Below are 18,581 nucleotides of genomic sequence, written 5' to 3'. Positions count from 1 at the left end.
AAACAAAAAGTGGGTCCCTTTTTTTTTTTTTATATCTAGTATGCCCTATTCGTAGATATTGAAACACATACTCGGGAAGGTTCCTGTTTCTCTCACGGTTTGATTTTTCCAGCGCAGCATCCCCCATTCAAATTCCGGCGGCTCCGTACTACACAAGTGCAGTACAGAGTTGCGCATCTTCGGGAGAACTCTGGCTCCCAAAGACTGCCTCCCACAGTGGCAGAGGGAGCAGTCTCCAACCCATCGGTTGGAGGGGGAGCCAGCAGTGGAATGCGGGGACTGTAGGATTAACAGGAATGTTCTATAGGTCCCAGAGCCTTCCCTCTCCTTTGGGGAGTATCTGTTTTTTTTTATTTATTTTTTTATATTTTTTTTTTTAATTACACTTACACTTTTTAAAGCATATCTAAGGTAACGTGACACTATGACATAAACTTCATGCAAATGAACTATTTTCCAACTCAGTCTGGCGTTGCGACGTCTCGGCATGCCTGTGCAGAAGCGTATTTTTACAATACGCTTCCGTGCACTTCTGCATACCTGAGGCAGGAAGTGACCGCAAGCCCATGTCACTTCCTGCTTGGTCGAATGCCAGGCGGAATACCGTGCACTAACGCAGGAGCTCAGTCTGGGCAGGAGGAGGGGGAGGTATTACTAGCCAGAGATTGCAGAGGCGGAGGGGAGAAGGAGGTGGGATTAGTTTTTTTTTTGCTCAAGATGCAGATAAGCCTGCCTCTGTGTAATGTTTACAAACATGGCTACTGTCGTATCACAAGACGAAATAATCATGTTGTATTAAAGCTGTTTGCAGCTAGATTTGCTGTGTAAACTATTTAAAAACTTTAGATAAGATATATAGACAAGTTACTTGTTATAGTTAGTTTTCGGATCCGCTTTAAGCTGTATTTATACTTATTTGGGGCTTCCTCCAGCCCCAGGAAGTGCGTGGGAGTCCCTGGCCATCCTTTCAATTAATATCTGGTCTCCTTTAGGCTGGTTACACACTAGAAACCAGCGTGAGCATTGCGGCGAGTCGCGTCCAACGCACCACTACAATACAGGCCCTCAGGGCACACCCTGCTATTAGGTGGTGTATCCTGTGTGGCCACCGCCCAAGTAGGAAGTGATGCGTTCTTGCCATCACTTCCTGCTTTGGGTATGCGGAGGTGTATTGTTTAAATACACTTCCGCGCATGTGACCCCCAACATCACGTCAGAAATGTTTTAACAATCCACGCGTCGCCATAAACTAACGTGACTTCCGGGCTGATGTAGATCGCCACAACTCGATGCGGAAGCCGCGCAGTAATGTAGTTCTTGACCTGCCGGGGATTTGGCAAAAAATCACTTCTGTCGCGTTGCGCCGTAATGTCAGAGTATGAAAGTCTCCATAGACTTCCATTGCACGGCGGTGGAGTGTGGTAAAAATATTGCACTGCCTGTGTGAAAGGACCCTCAAACTAATGCAATTTCACACAATTGAAAACCTTGTGCATGTTGCATATTTCATGCGTTTCCTGCTGCCCCAAAAAATCGCAGCGCAGTTGCTGAAAAATCACGGCGCAAAATTGCAATTGTATTCTGTTCGCGTTTTGCAGTGTAAAAAGAGCCCTCAAGTTATACCTTTAATGATCTATGCTCATTGTATGCTCTCCTCTTAAGCATGATTGTCTGCACACTTTTACTTTGTCTTTTGTAAAGTTCTGTTTGTCAGCTATAATTCCCGCTTCCTGCCTGTAGACGTTCTGCCAACCTACAAACAGGAAATAGAAACGTCTGAGGAATGGGACCTCGCAGAGACAAAGTAAAGGTGTATATACGTAGTTATTATTCACAGGACGACACACACATTCCTTTTATTTATACAACACAACCACTGTTCAGAACCAGCGTTAAAGTGAAATTCTATATTTGTTGTGAAATGAATGATCCTTTTTCAATCCAGGTTTATTTCTTGTTAGGATTAATGGATACATTTTTTTTTCAAACTGCTAACCCAGTTGTATGATTTGGAATGCTCAGCTGCTTCTTACTGATTGGAACAGACTGTTTCAAAGCTGGGAGGCTCAGAGCAACTGGCAGTGAAAACGTGCAGGTGTGGAGAAAAAGCAACATTTGCTCCTGCTTTGTGCAGATAGTTATTCTTGCAACCAGGGGTAAGCACCTGGGCTCTCTTTACTAGAAACTGCCGTAATACAAACTTCAGATTCCAGGACAGAAAAGTAATGCAACTTTGATTTAGTCAGTTTAGGAGATTGATTGTCTTTTATATTTTCCTTTCCCCCTATGTGCAGGAAATCTCCCCGTATCTAACGTTCCCTTCCTGGTCGGCATTATCTGCGCAGCTATTGGTGGACTTTTACTCATCGCCATCATTGTGTTTGCCGTCGTCGTCACCAGGAAGAAGAAGTCTCGTAAGGATTATGCTGGGTAAGAGGAGAGTTTGTAATTCCGTAGGAGGAGCCTGCGGGGGGTTTGCAGTGTACTGTGTGTATGAGCCTTTTACTTCTATTAGGGTGATGCCTTGCTGCATGAAACAAGGAGGCTCCGGTCCTTCTACAGGCCCAGCTATGTTCAGGCCTTTCTAATAGCATGACCTGTCACATCATCACAGCCTTACCTGCCAGGGATTGGATGTAGATTGGACATGCTGGAAAATATTGATTGAAATACTGGCTATCGTTTTCCGTGTGTGTGTCCTTTCCATTTATTCCATAAATGTGTACACTTGCTTTCGCCAATATCTGATTGCCAATCTGATCCCCTGTTCAATAAGGATCTGCAGTAAATAACGCTGTACCAGGATTATGGATGGTCAGTCTGCTTCCCTAGTAAAATGATTCAAATGAATTGGTTCAAAGATACGGATCTTTTCAATGATCCGATTCAAATCATCAGAATCCTTGAAAAGATCCGGACTTCCCATCACTATCCTGGAGCGGCTGTTCTATCCGTATAGATAGAAGGAAAACAGCTCACCAAGAGCCGCATAACGCGGGTCAATCCGATGTCCAACTTCAACACCACCATGCGTTACGTTAGGGGCACGTTATGCGATCTTAACGTCCCCTAAAACGCAACGGCTTGGTGTGAAAGAGGCCTTAAAGCTACTGAGACTGTGGTTATCAACCCATAATATTCAAATTGGACACAAAATACACTTATCCAACAAACTACTGGATAAACAAGCAGACATACTCCGTCACGTATTAAATAGTTACTTACTGACAATACAGTTACCGTATGTCATTGAACAGACTCTAATAAGTAATATACAGTGGAGGAAATAATTATTTGACCCCTCACTGATTTTGTAAGTTTGTCCAATGACAAAGAAATGAAAAGTCTCAGAACAGTATCATTTCAATGGTAGGTTTATTTTAACAGTGGCAGATAGCACATCAAAAGGAAAATCGAAAAAATAACCTTAAATAAAAGATAGCAACTGATTTGCATTTCATTGAGTGAAATAAGTTTTTGAACCCCTACCAACCATTAAGAGTTCTGGCTCCCACAGAGTGGTTAGACACTTCTACTCAATTAGTCACCCTCATTAAGGACACCTGTCTTAACTAGTCACCTGTATAAAAGACACCTGTCCACAGAATCAATCAATCAAGCAGACTCCAAACTCTCCAACATGGGAAAGACCAAAGAGCTGTCCAAGGATGTCAGAGACAAAATTGTAGACCTGCACAAGGCTGGAATGGGCTACAAAACCATTAGCAAGAAGCTGGGAGAGAAGGTGACAACTGTTGGTGCGATTGTTCGAAAATGGAAGGAGCACAAAATGACCATCAATCGACCTCGCTCTGGGGCTCCACGCAAGATCTCACCTTGTGGGGTGTCAATGGTTCTGAGAAAGGTGAAAAAGCATCCTAGAACTACACGGGAGGAGTTAGTGAATGACCTCAAATTAGCAGGGACCACACTCACCAAGAAAACCATTGGAAACACATTACACCGCAATGGATTAAAATCCTGCAGGGCTCACAAGGTCCCCCTGCTCAAGAAGGCACATGTGCAGGCCCGTCTGAAGTTTGCCAATGAACACCTGAATGATTCTGTGAGTGACTGGGAGAAGGTGCTGTGGTCTGATGAGACCAAAATAGAGCTCTTTGGCATTAACTCAACTCGCTGTGTTTGGAGGAAGAAAAATGCTGCCTATGACCCCCAAAACACCGTCCCCACCGTCAAGCATGGGGGTGGAAACATTTTGCTTTGGGGGTGTTTTTCTGCTAATGGCACAGGACAACTTAATCGCATTAACGGGAAAATGGACGGAGCCATGTATCGTGAAATCCTGAACGACAACCTCCTTCCCTCTGCCAGGAGACTGAAAATGGGTCGTGGTTGGGTGTTCCAGCACGACAATGACCCAAAACATACAGCAAAGGCAACAAAGGAGTGGCTCAAGAAGAAGCACATTAAGGTCATGGAGTGGCCTAGTCAGTCTCCGGACCTTAATCCAATAGAAAACCTATGGAGGGAGCTCAAGCTCAGAGTTGCGCAGAGACAGCCTCGAAACCTTAGGGATTTAGAGATGATCTGCAAAGAGGAGTGGACCAACATTCCTCCTAAAATGTGTGCAAACTTGGTCATCAATTACAAGAAACGTTTGACCTCTGTGCTTGCAAACAAGGGTTTTTCCACTAAGTATTAAGTCTTTTATTGTTAGAGGGTTCAAAAACTTATTTCACTCAATGAAATGCAAATCAGTTGCTATCTTTTATTTTAGGTTATTTTTTCCATTTTCCTTTTGATGTGCTATCTGCCACTGTTAAAATAAACCTACCATTGAAATGATACTGTTCTGAGACTTTTCATTTCTTTGTCATTGGACAAACTTACAAAATCAGTGAGGGGTCAAATAATTATTTCCTCCACTGTATAGCCACGTAGAATGACAAGCCAACCAACAGTATAATATAGAGTAAATGGCTCACTACCCCGGGGTCCAGAGGATGGTAATGGGTTGCTGCAATGTAGCCCGATGCCCACCATGCCTCACACGTATCGCAGATTTATCCTGCTTTGTCGGAGGTTTACTGGTGTGTCTCGTTCTCCCTCTCCATTCATAGTCCCTGGTCCTGTAAAGTTCTCTAGGGAAGCTTCCTGGTTTTTCTATTCAACTGGAGGATTCTGTTGAATATGAAGAGGGACCGGGAAGCCCAAAGTCAACGAGCAGCACCAGGACACTAAGTAAGAGGTAATCTCGCCCACCATAGGCTGCCATTAATTTTTATTGTCCCTGGGTCAGAGGTACTTGAAGCATATTCTGGACCCAGGAAAGGGTTGTTTTTTTTTTATACGTCCTCTAATCCGGCACAAAGTGTGCAAGACGTAGGGAAACATTTGTGCCTGGAGGGAGGATCTGACCTTAGCGTCACACAAAGCTTGGCATTCATGTTTATGGGGTCAACAAGGGGTCAGAATTATCCCTGCAGAACATACAATAGCTGTCGTTGTTTACAGGGGAAAATTGTTGTTTAAATTATGCAGAATTAGAATGACACCCATGTTTGCAGCGGTTGTCCCTGTGTGGGCCGGGAGACCCTCTGACCGGGGAAGATATAGGATACTGACAGCATTATTACACCGCCTCTGCTGCGGCAGCCTATAGGAATGCAAGTTACTCATAATGAGGCTTGCAATGTATTCTCCAGAGATCTTCAGAGTACATCCTAATCCTAAGTGAGTCAGAAAACCTGCACTCAAGTTTTAACGTGAACCCGAGTAAAAGGGATATGGAGGCTGCCATATTAATTTCTTTTTAAAGCGGATCCGAGATGAAAAACTAACTATAACAAGTAACTTGTCTATATATCTTATCTAAAGTTTAGATAGTTTACACAGCAAATCTAGCTACAAACAGCTTCAATAGTTTGATTATTTATGCCTGTGATACAATGAGGGCAGCCATGTTCTGTTTGTCACATTGTCACAGGCTGAGGGCTGGAGATGCTATCAGCTTGCCTGTGTGTAAATTCAGTCCCCTCTCCTCCTCCCCTCTGCCTCTGAAATCAATGGCTAGTAACCTCCTCCGCCTCCTGGCCAGACTGAGCTCCCATAAGCCCTTGCTACAGTGCCAAGGCACAAAAGGAGCTGTGGGCGAGGCTCGTTTAGTTTATAGGGAATTAGAGCATTAAAACAAAACAAAAGAATTTGGCTTGAGGAATGCCCTATAAAGTACAGTATATGAAAGGAACACAATTATGCAATGAGTAAAAGTTTATCTCAGATCCACTTGAAGCAATACTAGTTGCCTGGCTGTCCTGTTGATAATCAGCAGATCAGGTTTTTCTGACATTGTCAGAACTGACAGAATTAGCTGCATGCTTGTTTCTGGTGTTATTCAGACACTACTGCAGCCAAATAGACCAGAAGGGCTGCCAGGCAACTGGTATTGATTTAAAAGGAAATAATTATGGCAGCCTCCATATCACTTTAACCTCATGTTCACTTTAAAATAATCTGAAGGAGAGTTCTAAGAGATAGATCTGCACCAACAGAAACACAGTATACAAAAGGCCTTCTTAAAGGGATCCTGTGCTTGGAAATAGGGAGGCTGCCATAGTTATTTCTTTTTAAGCACTACCATTTGCCTGGCACGCTTTGGCTGCAGTAGTGTCTAAAACAAGCATGCAGCTAATCTTGTCAGATTTGTGTCAGAAACACCTGATAAGCATGCATGTTCAGGGTCTATGGCTACAAGTATTAGAGGCAGAGGATCAGCAGGACTACCAGGCAATCTGCATTGTTTAAAAGGAAATAAATATGGCAGCCTCCATATCCCTCTCACTTGTAGGTTCCCTTTTAATTAGCATGAGAGATGGGCTCCAAAAAGAAACACTTGCCAAGTTGATCTTTTATGAAGTAACACAATTAATTTACACATCATATAATAAAACACTGAGGGCTCATTTCCACCATAGCGAATTCGCATGCGTTGTCCGCATGCGGATTCACACAGCCAATACAAGTGGATGGGCCTGTTTCCACTTGTACGTTGTGCGGAGCGTTTTCGTGTGCGGGGAAAATCAGAATTCGCTCCCCGCACACCGCTAAGCGAATCGCATTCAATGTATCTAATAGGGAAATCGCATGCGATTTTGGCATGCGTTTTCCCCCGCGATTTCGCATGCGATTTCACATAGGAGGTAATGTTAATTTACACAGGCAGTGACTTGGTTAAAATCGCCCACCTACTACCCTATGCGAAATTGCGGGAAAAAAACGCATGCAAAATCGCACCCGCATGCGATTTCGTCTGCGGTGATTTCCCGGCGATTCCGCACCGCACAAGTGGAAATGCAGCCTCAAAGAAAATCAATAAAGAACCACCTGTCTGCATAATTTATAGTCTCAGTTGCAATAATTCATATATCTCCTAAAACGTCTCGAAGTAATTTGAGTTTGTTTATTAATTGTTTCAGCCAGTTTATGGGATATATGAATTATTGCAATTGATATATAAATTATGCAGACAGGTTATTCTTTGAGTCTCTTTTTAGTGTTTTTATCATTTTGTGTTGTAAATTAATTGCGTTACTTAATAAAAGATTGTTCAGCTTCAGAAGTGTAGCTGCCTGATTGGCCGGTCTCTTTTTGGAACCCCTTTTCTTAGGGTGCCCATATATTACTCAATAATGTGGGCCAATTGACCTTCCAGTTCCTTCTACCCTCCAATTCAGGTCGAGAGGATTGATCGTGTCATCCCTGCTCTGACTCACACTCCCTGCAGGGCGGCAGTATGTATGTAGTGTGCTGTGTAGTGCCTGCCCTGCCTCACACTCCCTGCAGGGCAGCAGTATGTATGAAGTGTGCCGTGTAGTGCCTGCCCTGTCTCACACTCCATGCAGGGCGGCAGTATGTGTGAAGTGTGCAGTGTAGTGCCTGCTCTGCCTCACACACCCTGCAGGGCGGCAGTATGTATGTAGTGTGCAGTGTAGTGCCTGCTCTGCCTCACACTCCCTGCAGGGCGGCAGTATGTATGTAGTGTGCAGTGTAGTGCCTGCTCTGCCTCACACTCCCTGCAGGGCGGCAGTATGTATGAAGTGTGCCGTGTAGTGCCTGCCCTGCCTCACACTCCCTGCAGGGCGGCAGTATGTATGTAGTGTGCAGTGTAGTGCCTGCTCTGCCTCACACCCCCTGCAGGGCAGCAGTATGTATGAAGTGTGCAGTGTAGTGCCTGCTCTGCCTCACACTCCCTGCATGTCGGCAGTATGTATGTAGTGTGCAGTGTAGTGCCTGCCCTGCCTTGCACGCCCTGCAGGGCAGCAGTATGTATGAAGGGTGCCGTGTAGTGCTTGCTCTGCCTCACACTCCCTGCATGTCGGCAGTATGTATGTAGTGTGCAGTGTAGTGCCTGCCCTGCCTCACACTCCCTGCAGGGCAGCAGTATGTATGAAGTGTGCCGTGTAGTGCCTGCCCTGTCTCACACTCCATGCAGGGCGGCAGTATGTGTGAAGTGTGCCGTGTAGTGCCTGCTCTGCCTCACACTCCCTGCAGGGCGGCAGTATGTATGTAGTGTGCCGTGTAGTGCCTGCTCTGCCTCACACTCCCTGCAGGGCGGCAGTATGTATGTAGTGTGCTGTGTAGTGCCTGCTCTGCCTCACACTCCCTGCAGGGCGGCAGTATGTATGAAGTGTGCAGTGTAGTGCCTGCTCTGCCTCACACACCCTGCAGGGCGGCAGTATGCATGAAGTATGCCATATAGTGCCTGCTCTGCCTCACACTCCCTGCAGGGCGGCAGTATGCATGAAGTGTGCAGTGTAGTGCCTGCTCTGCCTCACACACCCTGCAGGGCGGCAGTATGTATGTAGTGTGCAGTGTAGTGCCTGCTCTGCCTCACACTCCCTGCAGGGCGGCAGTATGTATGTAGTGTGCAGTGTAGTGCCTGCTCTGCCTCACACTCCCTGCAGGGCGGCAGTATGTATGAAGTGTGCCGTGTAGTGCCTGCCCTGCCTCACACTCCCTGCAGGGCGGCAGTATGTATGTAGTGTGCAGTGTAGTGCCTGCTCTGCCTCACACCCCCTGCAGGGCAGCAGTATGTATGAAGTGTGCAGTGTAGTGCCTGCTCTGCCTCACACTCCCTGCATGTCGGCAGTATGTATGTAGTGTGCAGTGTAGTGCCTGCCCTGCCTTGCACTCCCTGCAGGGCAGCAGTATGTATGAAGGGTGCCGTGTAGTGCTTGCTCTGCCTCACACTCCCTGCATGTCGGCAGTATGTATGTAGTGTGCAGTGTAGTGCCTGCCCTGCCTCGCACTCCCTGCAGGGCGGCAGTATGTATGTAGTGTGCCGTGTAGTGCCTGCTCTGCCTCACACTTCCTGCAGGGCGGTAGTATGTATGTAGTGTGCTGTGTAGTGCCTGCTCTGCCTCACACCCCCTGCAGGGCGGCAGTATGTATGAAGTGTGCCGTGTAGTGCCTGCTCTGCCTCACACCCCCTGCAGGGCGGCAGTATGTATGTAGTGTGCCGTGTAGTGCCTGCCCTGCCTCACACCCCCTGCAGGGCGGCAGTATATATAAAGTGTGCTGTGTAGTGCCTGCTCTGCCTCACACTCCCTGCAGGGTGGCAGTATTTATGAAGTGTACCGTGTAGTGCTTGCCCTGCCTCACACTCCCTGCAGGGCGGCAGTATGCATGAAGTATGCCATATAGTGTGTGCTTTGTAGTGCCTGCCCTGCCTCACACTCCCTGTGGGGCAACAGTATGTATGTAGTATGCAGTGTAGTGCCTGCTCTGCCTCACACTCCCTGCAGGGCGGCAGTATGTATGAAGTGTGCTGTGTAGTGCCTACCCTGCCTCACACTCCCTGCAGGGCGGCAGTATGTATGTAGTGTGCTGTGTAGTGCCTGCTCTGCCTCACACTCCCTGCATGTCGGCAGTATGTATGTAGTGTGCAGTGTAGTGCCTGCTCTGCCTCACACTCCCTGCAGGGCGGCAGTATATATGAAGTGTGCTGTGTAGTGCCTGCTCTGCCTCACACTCCCTGCGGGGCAACAGTATGTATGTAGTATGCAGTGTAGTGCCTGCTCTGCCTCACACCCCCTGCATGTCGGCAGTATGTATGTAGTGTGCTGTGTAGTGCCTACCCTGCCTCACACTCCCTGCAGGGCGGCAGTATATATGAAGTGTGCTGTGTAGTGCCTGCTCTGCCTCACACTCCCTGTGGGGCAACAGTATGTATGTAGTGTGGCGTATCACCTGCATTGTATTCATTGTGTATTTTTGATGATTTCTAGCCTGAGGAACCCCTGGTAGGACTTGAGGTCAGGGGACGGTAATGACGGTTGCTCCAGGTGTCTGATCAGTAGTGCCGTGCGGATCAGGGCGTGTTGTGAGTTGTTTGCATGCTGTTTTCTGCAGTTTGGAATTACGCCTGCTTTGGTTTGTGTGGTTTTTGTGTGATTTCCTCCTCCCCACCCCATCATGTGTGCAGAGAAAAGCAGAAGTTCTCCAGAACAAGGCCGTGGCCTCGTTTGATGGGACAGCTGTGACTTTTCTCTATCGATGATCTGCATGAATGCTCCTAACCGTAACATGTGGGACTTTGGCTGCACGGTGGCTTCCTTAAAGGGGAACTCCGTGAGGTGTCATCTGACACTGAATTAGGAGTAACATTTCCTTAGAAGCCAGCAGCTGCAGAAGTTCATAACTCTGTAGCTAGATGGCCGACTTGGCTATTTAAATATTGGTAAACAGATAATTTGCATGCATGGTGTAAAGTCCAGCTGTACACACTCACATTTCCTGCTGTGCTGTGTGTGGTCTGGTATTAGTCATGGAGAGAAGACATGGCAACAAAAGTTGTTTAGGTGATGCCTTTAATGACTAACTGTACACGATTTATCCGCATGCTTTCGAAACTTTAGGTTTCATGTAACATGGTGTCAGATTGCTGTATACCCCAGAAAATCCTATATAGGCTTGAGTATGCGACACTACTTTGTATGGTTCTGAACCAGCTCTGAAACATGTCTCAAACATAGAAACTTAAAGAGGAACTGAAGAGAGCTATATGGAGGCTGTCATGTTTATTTCCTTTTAATCAATACCAGTTGCCTGGCAGCCCTGCTGGTCTGTTTCTCTGCAGTAGTATCTGAATAACACCAGAAACAAGCATGCAGCTAGTCTTGTCAGATCTGACTTTAAAGTCCGAAACACCTGATCTGCTGCATGCTTCTTCAGGGGCTATGGCTAAGAATCAGCAGGGCTGCCAGGCAACTGGTATTGCTTAAAAGGAAATAAACATGGCAGCCTCCATATACTTCTCTCTTCAGTTCCCCTTTAAAGGGAACCTTAAAGCGGACCCAAACCAAACATTATTTTTTTAATAAAAATATTTAGTTGCACCACTCTGACACATACAAAGATAAATAAACACTCCTTCAAACCTATGAGCATTTCAGTGCATGCTTTTCACCCTTCTCTTTTCATAGCTAGGGTTATACTGGGGGTAGCCATTAGCAATTCCTCCATTGCCGGACACCAACTACTCCACCAGTTTGCCGGAAAAATCCCGACAATATGAAAGGAAGGGGAGGGGTTCCTCCAATAAATGTAAAATATTTTATATTTGTCATCATGCAGCTGAAAAAAGGCTGCCATTTATAATTATAATTTGGAAAATAGATTTTATTTCTGAAATCTTGTATTTTTAATTTGGGTCCACTTTAACTGAGAGGGATATGGATGTTTCCATTTAAAAAATATCAGTTGCCTGGTAGTCCTGCTGATCTCTTTGGCTGCAGTAGTGGCTGAATCACACACCTGAAACAAGCATGCAGCTAATCCAGTCTGACTTCAGTCAGAGCACCTGATCTGCATGCTTGTTCAGGGGCTGTGGCTAGAAGTATTAGATTCACATGATCAGCAGGACTGCCAGGCAACTGGTATTATTTTAAAAGGAAAAATCCACATCCTTCTCAGTTTAGGTTCACTTTAAAGTGTACCCATGCAGAAGCCTGGGCACAAAATCAGATACCTTAAGAGGGAATCCTCAGGATCCTTGTGGGGCTTCCTTCGCTACTCCGTTGTCCCCCGTTGGGGCCACGCAGCTCCTTTTCCTCCAGCGTTGCCGCGCAACAGCCGACCAAGACCACCCATGCATGCACAGTAAGCCGGAGCCGCAAGGTTCGTGATACTGCTCATGGGGGCTTGTGCAGCTACTGCGCAGCCCTGATAGAGTAAGAGGAGCTGCGTGGTCCCAATATGGAGGGGAACCATGCTCAGAAACGGGGGGGGGGGGGGGGGGGGCTTCTGACCACCGATGGAAGCCTCAATAGGGTCCTGAGGCTTTCCTCTCTCCAGGGTATCTGATTTTGGACCCAAGCTTTCGACTTGTGTTCAATTTAAAGTTTTGAAAACTTGCAGATAAATCTTGTACAGTTAGTCATTAAAGGTGTCACCTAAACAACTTTTGTTGTTGCCTACCGATGCTGCCCACAGGGATCTGGACTAAATCCCTCATGCGCCAGTTCGGGGCCCTATGATGTTCAGATGCAGCAAAATAGAAGAAGCGGAGGGATTGACACTAGACAGCTGAGGGGACAAGATGTGTGGCTGTGCATCTGGATATTGAGACTATTGATATTCCACCAGAATGAGACCAGAGAGATCTGGGCATTAGACCACTTACAAAAAAAAGTCACCTCTTTATTGCACCTTGAGCAGGACCAAGAAGACATTACAGGGCATATGGCCTGACAGCGGTTTTGCGTGCTGTACCCGCTTCGTCAGAGGACTCTGACAAAGCCGGTATATCATGCGAAACAGCTGTCAGGCCGTATGCACTTTGTCTTATCTGTCCTTTTGATGAAAGGTGATTTTGGCAAACCATAGTGGTCTGGTGCCCGAATCAAGTCTCATTTTGGTGGTATACAGATAAGGGAGGTGTAAAGTGGACTGAGGCGAGGTGATCAAGCAGTTTAGATCTCTCCCTGAAGCATACAGTGTGGTCAGGGGCTGCTGTATGCACGCAAGTTGTAGGAGATTAGGTGGAGGGAGGAGGCCAAAACAACTTCCCCATTCCTGGAGATGAGCATTGATGGAACTTTATCCGGAATTCCACTTTAACAGATGTGCCATTAGATCGACCAGCTGACAGATCCCTATCTGATCGAATCTGATCAGATAGGGATCGTATGGCTGCCTTTACTGCAAACAGATTGTGAATCGATTTCAGCCTGAAACCGATCACAATCTGTTCAGCTGCTCCTGCCGCCTGCCCCCCCCCCCCCCCCCCGTATACATTACCTGATGCTGGCTCCCTGGCATCTTCTCCGCAATAAGTAATAAAAAAAACTATACTGGGGAAAAGGCAGCTGTTTTCCTTCTTTACTGTAAATAAGCTGCTAAATATAGAAGGAACAGCTTAGCTGATAATGAGTGCTATTACATAAACAGGTTAAAGTCCAGCTCTCCCTGACACTTGTCACAGCTATCAGCTGCTCAGGGCTGGACCAGCTAAGGCAGAACTCCAGCAAGTCTTAAAGCACACAAGTGGGAGAGGCATGGAGGCTGCCATATTATTTCCTTTTAAACAATACCAGTTGCCTGGCAGTCTGGTTGGCTATTTGGCTGTATAAGGGCTGGTTCACACAGGCGTCTGCCCCGCGTTTACCACCGGGGTTCGGGACTTGGCGTTAAACGCTCCCATTCAAGTGAACGGGAGCATTTGTACCGGCCGTTTACGCGAACGCTGTTCAGATCCCGATTTTTCCCTGGCGTTCGAGGCAACCCTGGACGCTACATGTAGCGTACTGGGGCGGTTAACTATTGTACCCCTGTGGGGATGAAACCGCAGGCCGCAACAAAAGCGACGCCACTGAAAGCCAGGCAGATGCCTGTGTGAACCAGCTCTTAGTGTAGTAGTGTGTAATCCAGTCAGATTATGTCTATGCACTATTATGCAAGCAGGCTACTTGCATTACAGCTTCAAGGACAGTACTGTTATCTTTAAAAGACAACTGTAACAAGAGGGATATAGAGGCTGCCATTTTTATTTCCTTTGGAACAATACCAGTTGCCTGGCTGTTCTGCTGATCATCTGCCTCTAATACTTTTAGCCACAGACCCTGAACAAGCATGCAGCAGATCAGGTACTTCTGACGTTGTCAGATCTGACGAGATGCTGCGTGCTTGTTTTTGGTGTGATTCAGACACTACTGCAGCCATATAGATCAGCAGGGCTGCCAGGCAACTGGTATTGTTTAAAAGGAAATCAATATGGCAGCCTCCATACACGTCTCACTTCAGTTGTCCTTTAAAGTCAAAAAGAATGCCTGAGGGCAGCCTGAGTACTTTGTTGTTACCTCAGAGGGGAGTGTAAAAAAGTTTTTGAAAGTCTGTTTAAACTCGCTTCATGATATACAGTGTTTTTCAATGGCAGCAGTGCGTTTTCAGCAATATTTTAAAGCCTATTAAAAGCAAAGGAAAAACAGTATTGAAATATTAATTAAAATAACTGATAAATGGCTTTGCGCAGTGGCTGTATCGTAGCCAATGAGGTTTATCCGAGGCGCGATTATTGCTAAATGAAAAGCATAACTGATGAATGTTCTGCTTCGGGTAAAAAAGTTTTAAGCCTGATAAACACTTCCAATTTTGATTGGCCAATTTCACCACTTCCATGTAGTAAGCCCCATCTACACCATACAATTTTTTTGTTCGATTCATTGATTCTATTCAATCTGACATGTCCGATATTCGATTCACTTTGCCATTGTTTTACAATGGCAAATTGAATCGAACCTCGATCGGACATCTCTGATTGAATCGAATCAGAAAAAAAAATTGTATGGTGTAGATGGGGCTGTATGAGGGCCAGGAGATTTTGCATACTGAGAATAGGTTGTTTAGGTAAACCCTCACTACATGGAGGTGGTGAAATTAGCTAGTTATTGGCCAATCCAAATTGGCTGTGCGTAGGTACCCTTCGTTTTTCTCACCTCCTTGTCCCATGCTGAGAAAGTTCAGGCAGGCCTGTCTTGTGAATGTGGTGATTGGTATTTATTTGCCTTTGAAATCCAGTTTTCATTTCACATGTGGCTTGCAGTTTGTATATTTATAGCACTGTCATGCTTCTGCTGTGTGATTTATAGTTGGGTTTATGTGTGTACTTTAATTTCATCCTTAAATCCTCTGCCATTTATCGTTCTCTCCCAGGGAATGTGGCAACGGAAGTTGCAAAGGCCTAAACTATATACGGAATGACACATAGCATGATTAGATAAATAATGGTTCATTACTACTCTGTATGGGAGCTCAATAAACATAATGGCAGATGCCAGTGAGGTGATTTAATCTTCCTGTGTAGTTTTCAGTCTTTAAATGCCCTGCCCACTACTGTATTTTGTTTAATTTTTAATGAATTGTTTCCTATAAACACAGCTGCTTTGTTTGCTTATTTGGTACATGTAAGTCAGGACACAGGAGAGGGCATGGCCAAGCTTTCTTCTGGGAGGGGGAGGGGTGATTAAGCTACCACCCCTTCTATTCAGGACACATGAGAGGGCATGGCCTGGTCTTCTGGGGGGAGGAGTGATTGAGCTACCACCCTTTCCATTCAGGACACAGGAGAGGGCATGGCCTGGTCTTCTGGGAGGGAAGGTGCGACTGAGCTATTCATCCCTTCCATTCAGGAGGCAAGATGGGGGCATGGCCAAGCTGTCTTATGGACAGAAAGGCTTGACCGAGCTACCACCCCTTTCATTCAGGAGGCAAGACCTCCATGACCTTCCCTTGAAATATGTTAACTTTAAAGTAAACGCTTCTGGTTTGATACTTACCCAAGCAGAGGGCAGGCTTTGGATACCATAGTGCCTTCCCGGTCCTCTGTGCAACCGGTCATTCCTGCACCTTCCCCTGGTGTATCTAAAGGATCCGCTCGGTTGAATAGCTGTTTGTAAGTATGCGGCTAATCTTCAGAACTACTCCTGTCCCCAAATAGCTCCAAGGACCAACCCATTTGAACTGCACATACGCGAGTCTAGACTGATGTGCTCATCCTCTGAACTACTTAAGGACAGAAGTAGTTCCTGAAGATCATTTGAGTACTTATGAAGAGCGCTTCAGACAAATGGCTGCACCCGGGGACAGCCCTGTAATGGCGAGCCAGCCAGTGCAATAGGAAGGTTCTATGGTATCCAGACCCTTCCCTCTACTTGGGTAGGTATCAAACCTGAAGTGAGTTTCCTCAATTCATGTTTGCTTTAAACACAAACTTTGAAGCACAGCCGTATCTTTTAGTGCTTAAAGGAATACCATCGATGTATGCATTTATTTTTAAATGCTGTATGTTGTAGCACACATTAGGGCAAGTACTAGGAGCAATTTTATTCCTCACACAGCTGTTCCTCTCAGCTGTAAAATCCTCTGTCAGTTTTGGGTCAGTGTTGGATACAAAATGTATCTAATACTGAGCTCCCAGAGGGCTAGACCATGTCTCTGCACAGGGGAGTTGCTATCAACTCCTCAGTTTATAGTTTAATTATCACCTTGCTGAAAGAATCTTATTGATATGGTGGTAAGGGGTTAAAGATTCTAGCAATGTGTGTTTATTATCTTTGCTTCTCTTGACTGATACTAATAATGCTAATTGTAAACAGTGATCTGCCCCTCTCAGCAGCTTGTAAAGTGGATGCAGCCTGGAGTGTATCACCTCAAGCAGACAGCCAGGCAAGCAGTCTGAGTGTAAACACAATAGGTAGTTATATTCCAGCAATATTCCAGCTCATTTAGTTACCTGTTACCACCTCAGATCAGCCTAGTTCTCCTCATGTCTGCTGCATGCTGTGAGGGACACAGTGAAATATATTTGTGAGCTGTGTGACAGACTAACCAAGCAGCTCAGGGTGACCCAAACTACTATGAGCTGTGTGAGAAATGAATTTTTAAGCAGGGATAGCGAGGGAGAGACCTGGGTGAATAAATAAAGTACCCCTAGCACTAGTGGTAATGTGTACACTAATATAGAGTATTAAAAAAAAAAGTCGTTTCAATCGATAGTACTCCTTTAATACTAAAAAATGTGGGAGGCGTCCTAAGATACTTAGAAAATAAGAGTAATTTAGTCTTAACTCCTTCAAGGAACAAACTGTATTGGGTAGATATATTGTTTGTTTATTGATGCACATAAGACAACGCATATTACTGGTACTGGTCCGCTTCCGCAGATCAATATAAAGTGCATAAGTTGCAGTTGTCACAAGTGTGGTGTAATTGCCTTCTTAAAACAGAAGGAAATTTGCAATAATTCAGTTATAAATGAACATTTGTGGTTACCCACAATGCACACCTACTAAATATGCAAATTATCCCTTTTTGCCCTTGTTAAGCCAAGCAAGCATCCAGATCCGCTGGTTTATAGCAAGCCTATAGCTTTAAGTTTTACACAGCCATATCAAACCCACATGTAGACAGCCTGTTTTGGACTTTTGGTCCTCATCAGTACATGGCAGGGATTGATAAGGCTGTATGAGATAGGGCTTGGACCAGTACAACAGAGTAACCAAGCAGCTCAGGGTGACCCAAACTACTAAGAATGTATAGGGGGATAAAAGGAACCAAAAAGCCCTCCTACTAAAAAAGCAAAGCTTGGTGTAATTGCCTTCTTAAAACAGAAGGAAATTTGCAATGATTCAGTTATAAATGAACATTTGTGGTTACCCACAATGCACACCTACCTTTTATCTCACAAGTGTGGGCGCCTCTTTTAGCATTTTATGTTAAGTATAAAGTGAGTATGTATGACAATGCTGAACACACTCGGGTTTCGGAGGTGATATCGAACCTCCCAGCGTACACCCAGCACTGAAGTAGGAAGGACTTTCTCTTGAGGCCGTGACATGAACTAATCATCTCTCTCTCATCTAACTTGCATGGCTGCCGTGTCTGTGGGCCTTCTTGATCTTTTTACAAGTCATGTACAAAGTTTGAGGTAATGCATCTAATCCTGGTGAGATATGCATGGGGTGCCTGATCTCTCTCCTCTTCTCGGTGTGGACATAATCCCAGTCTCTCGCTCTACCTTGCAGAAACCTCTCATGATCTAGACAACGGAATAAGCCTCTCTCTCTCTGGTCTTTGTGGGGCTCCTGGTTTTCGCATGGTAACTTTGGGCCTGTTCTTTTTTCCCCCTCCATCCTGTGTGCTGTTTCTCAAATTGGGCTGCCTTTCTGTTGGGTCACATTAACCTCTTGTGTGCTGTTCCTTTCCTGCTGCTTCTGGCTTCCTTTGGGTACAGCGTCTGCTTTAAGTGTAAAATGCAAGGAAGGACACATTATGTAAGTGGGTTCGACATCCCCACATCATCAAGGCAATTTACATGGAGTTACTGATTTTACTGCTGAAACTGGATATGACTCTGCATCACCTTTTTATTGTTTACAGGCAGCAGGCTGCATAGATGCCCTCTTACTGCAAACCAACTATTTCTTGTGCTTCTGCACTGCTCAACTCTCTGCTGGCTAAATATTCCAGCTCCACCTTCACAAGACTTTCTATCTACTACGGACCTCAGGGCAGACAGTGGCTGGAGAGACGTGGAGTTGGAGTGTTTAGCAGGAGGAGGGTGG

At 45.7% G+C, this 18,581-nt stretch overlaps 1 protein-coding gene and 1 non-coding gene across 3 annotated transcripts in view; both read left to right on the top strand.

Annotated features, from left to right (window-relative positions):
- The window catches only part of MPZL1 (myelin protein zero like 1), a 72,623-nt gene that overhangs the window by 32,088 nt on the left and 21,954 nt on the right, over positions 1-18,581 (top strand). For both annotated transcript variants that reach the window (XM_068270810.1, XM_068270809.1), the window contains exon 3: positions 2,295-2,430. In XM_068270810.1, the coding sequence (XP_068126911.1) occupies positions 2,295-2,430 (136 nt within the window). The remainder of the gene's footprint in view (positions 1-2,294; positions 2,431-18,581) is intronic.
- On the top strand, positions 14,480-14,617 carry LOC137555022 (U4 spliceosomal RNA). Its single transcript, XR_011027730.1, has one exon. It is a non-coding gene; the product is annotated as a U4 spliceosomal RNA (small nuclear RNA).

The sequence above is a fragment of the Hyperolius riggenbachi genome, chromosome 2, assembly GCF_040937935.1.
Source record: "Hyperolius riggenbachi isolate aHypRig1 chromosome 2, aHypRig1.pri, whole genome shotgun sequence".
Taxonomy (NCBI): domain Eukaryota; kingdom Metazoa; phylum Chordata; class Amphibia; order Anura; family Hyperoliidae; genus Hyperolius; species Hyperolius riggenbachi.
This window is presented reverse-complemented; position numbering and strand designations above follow the sequence as displayed.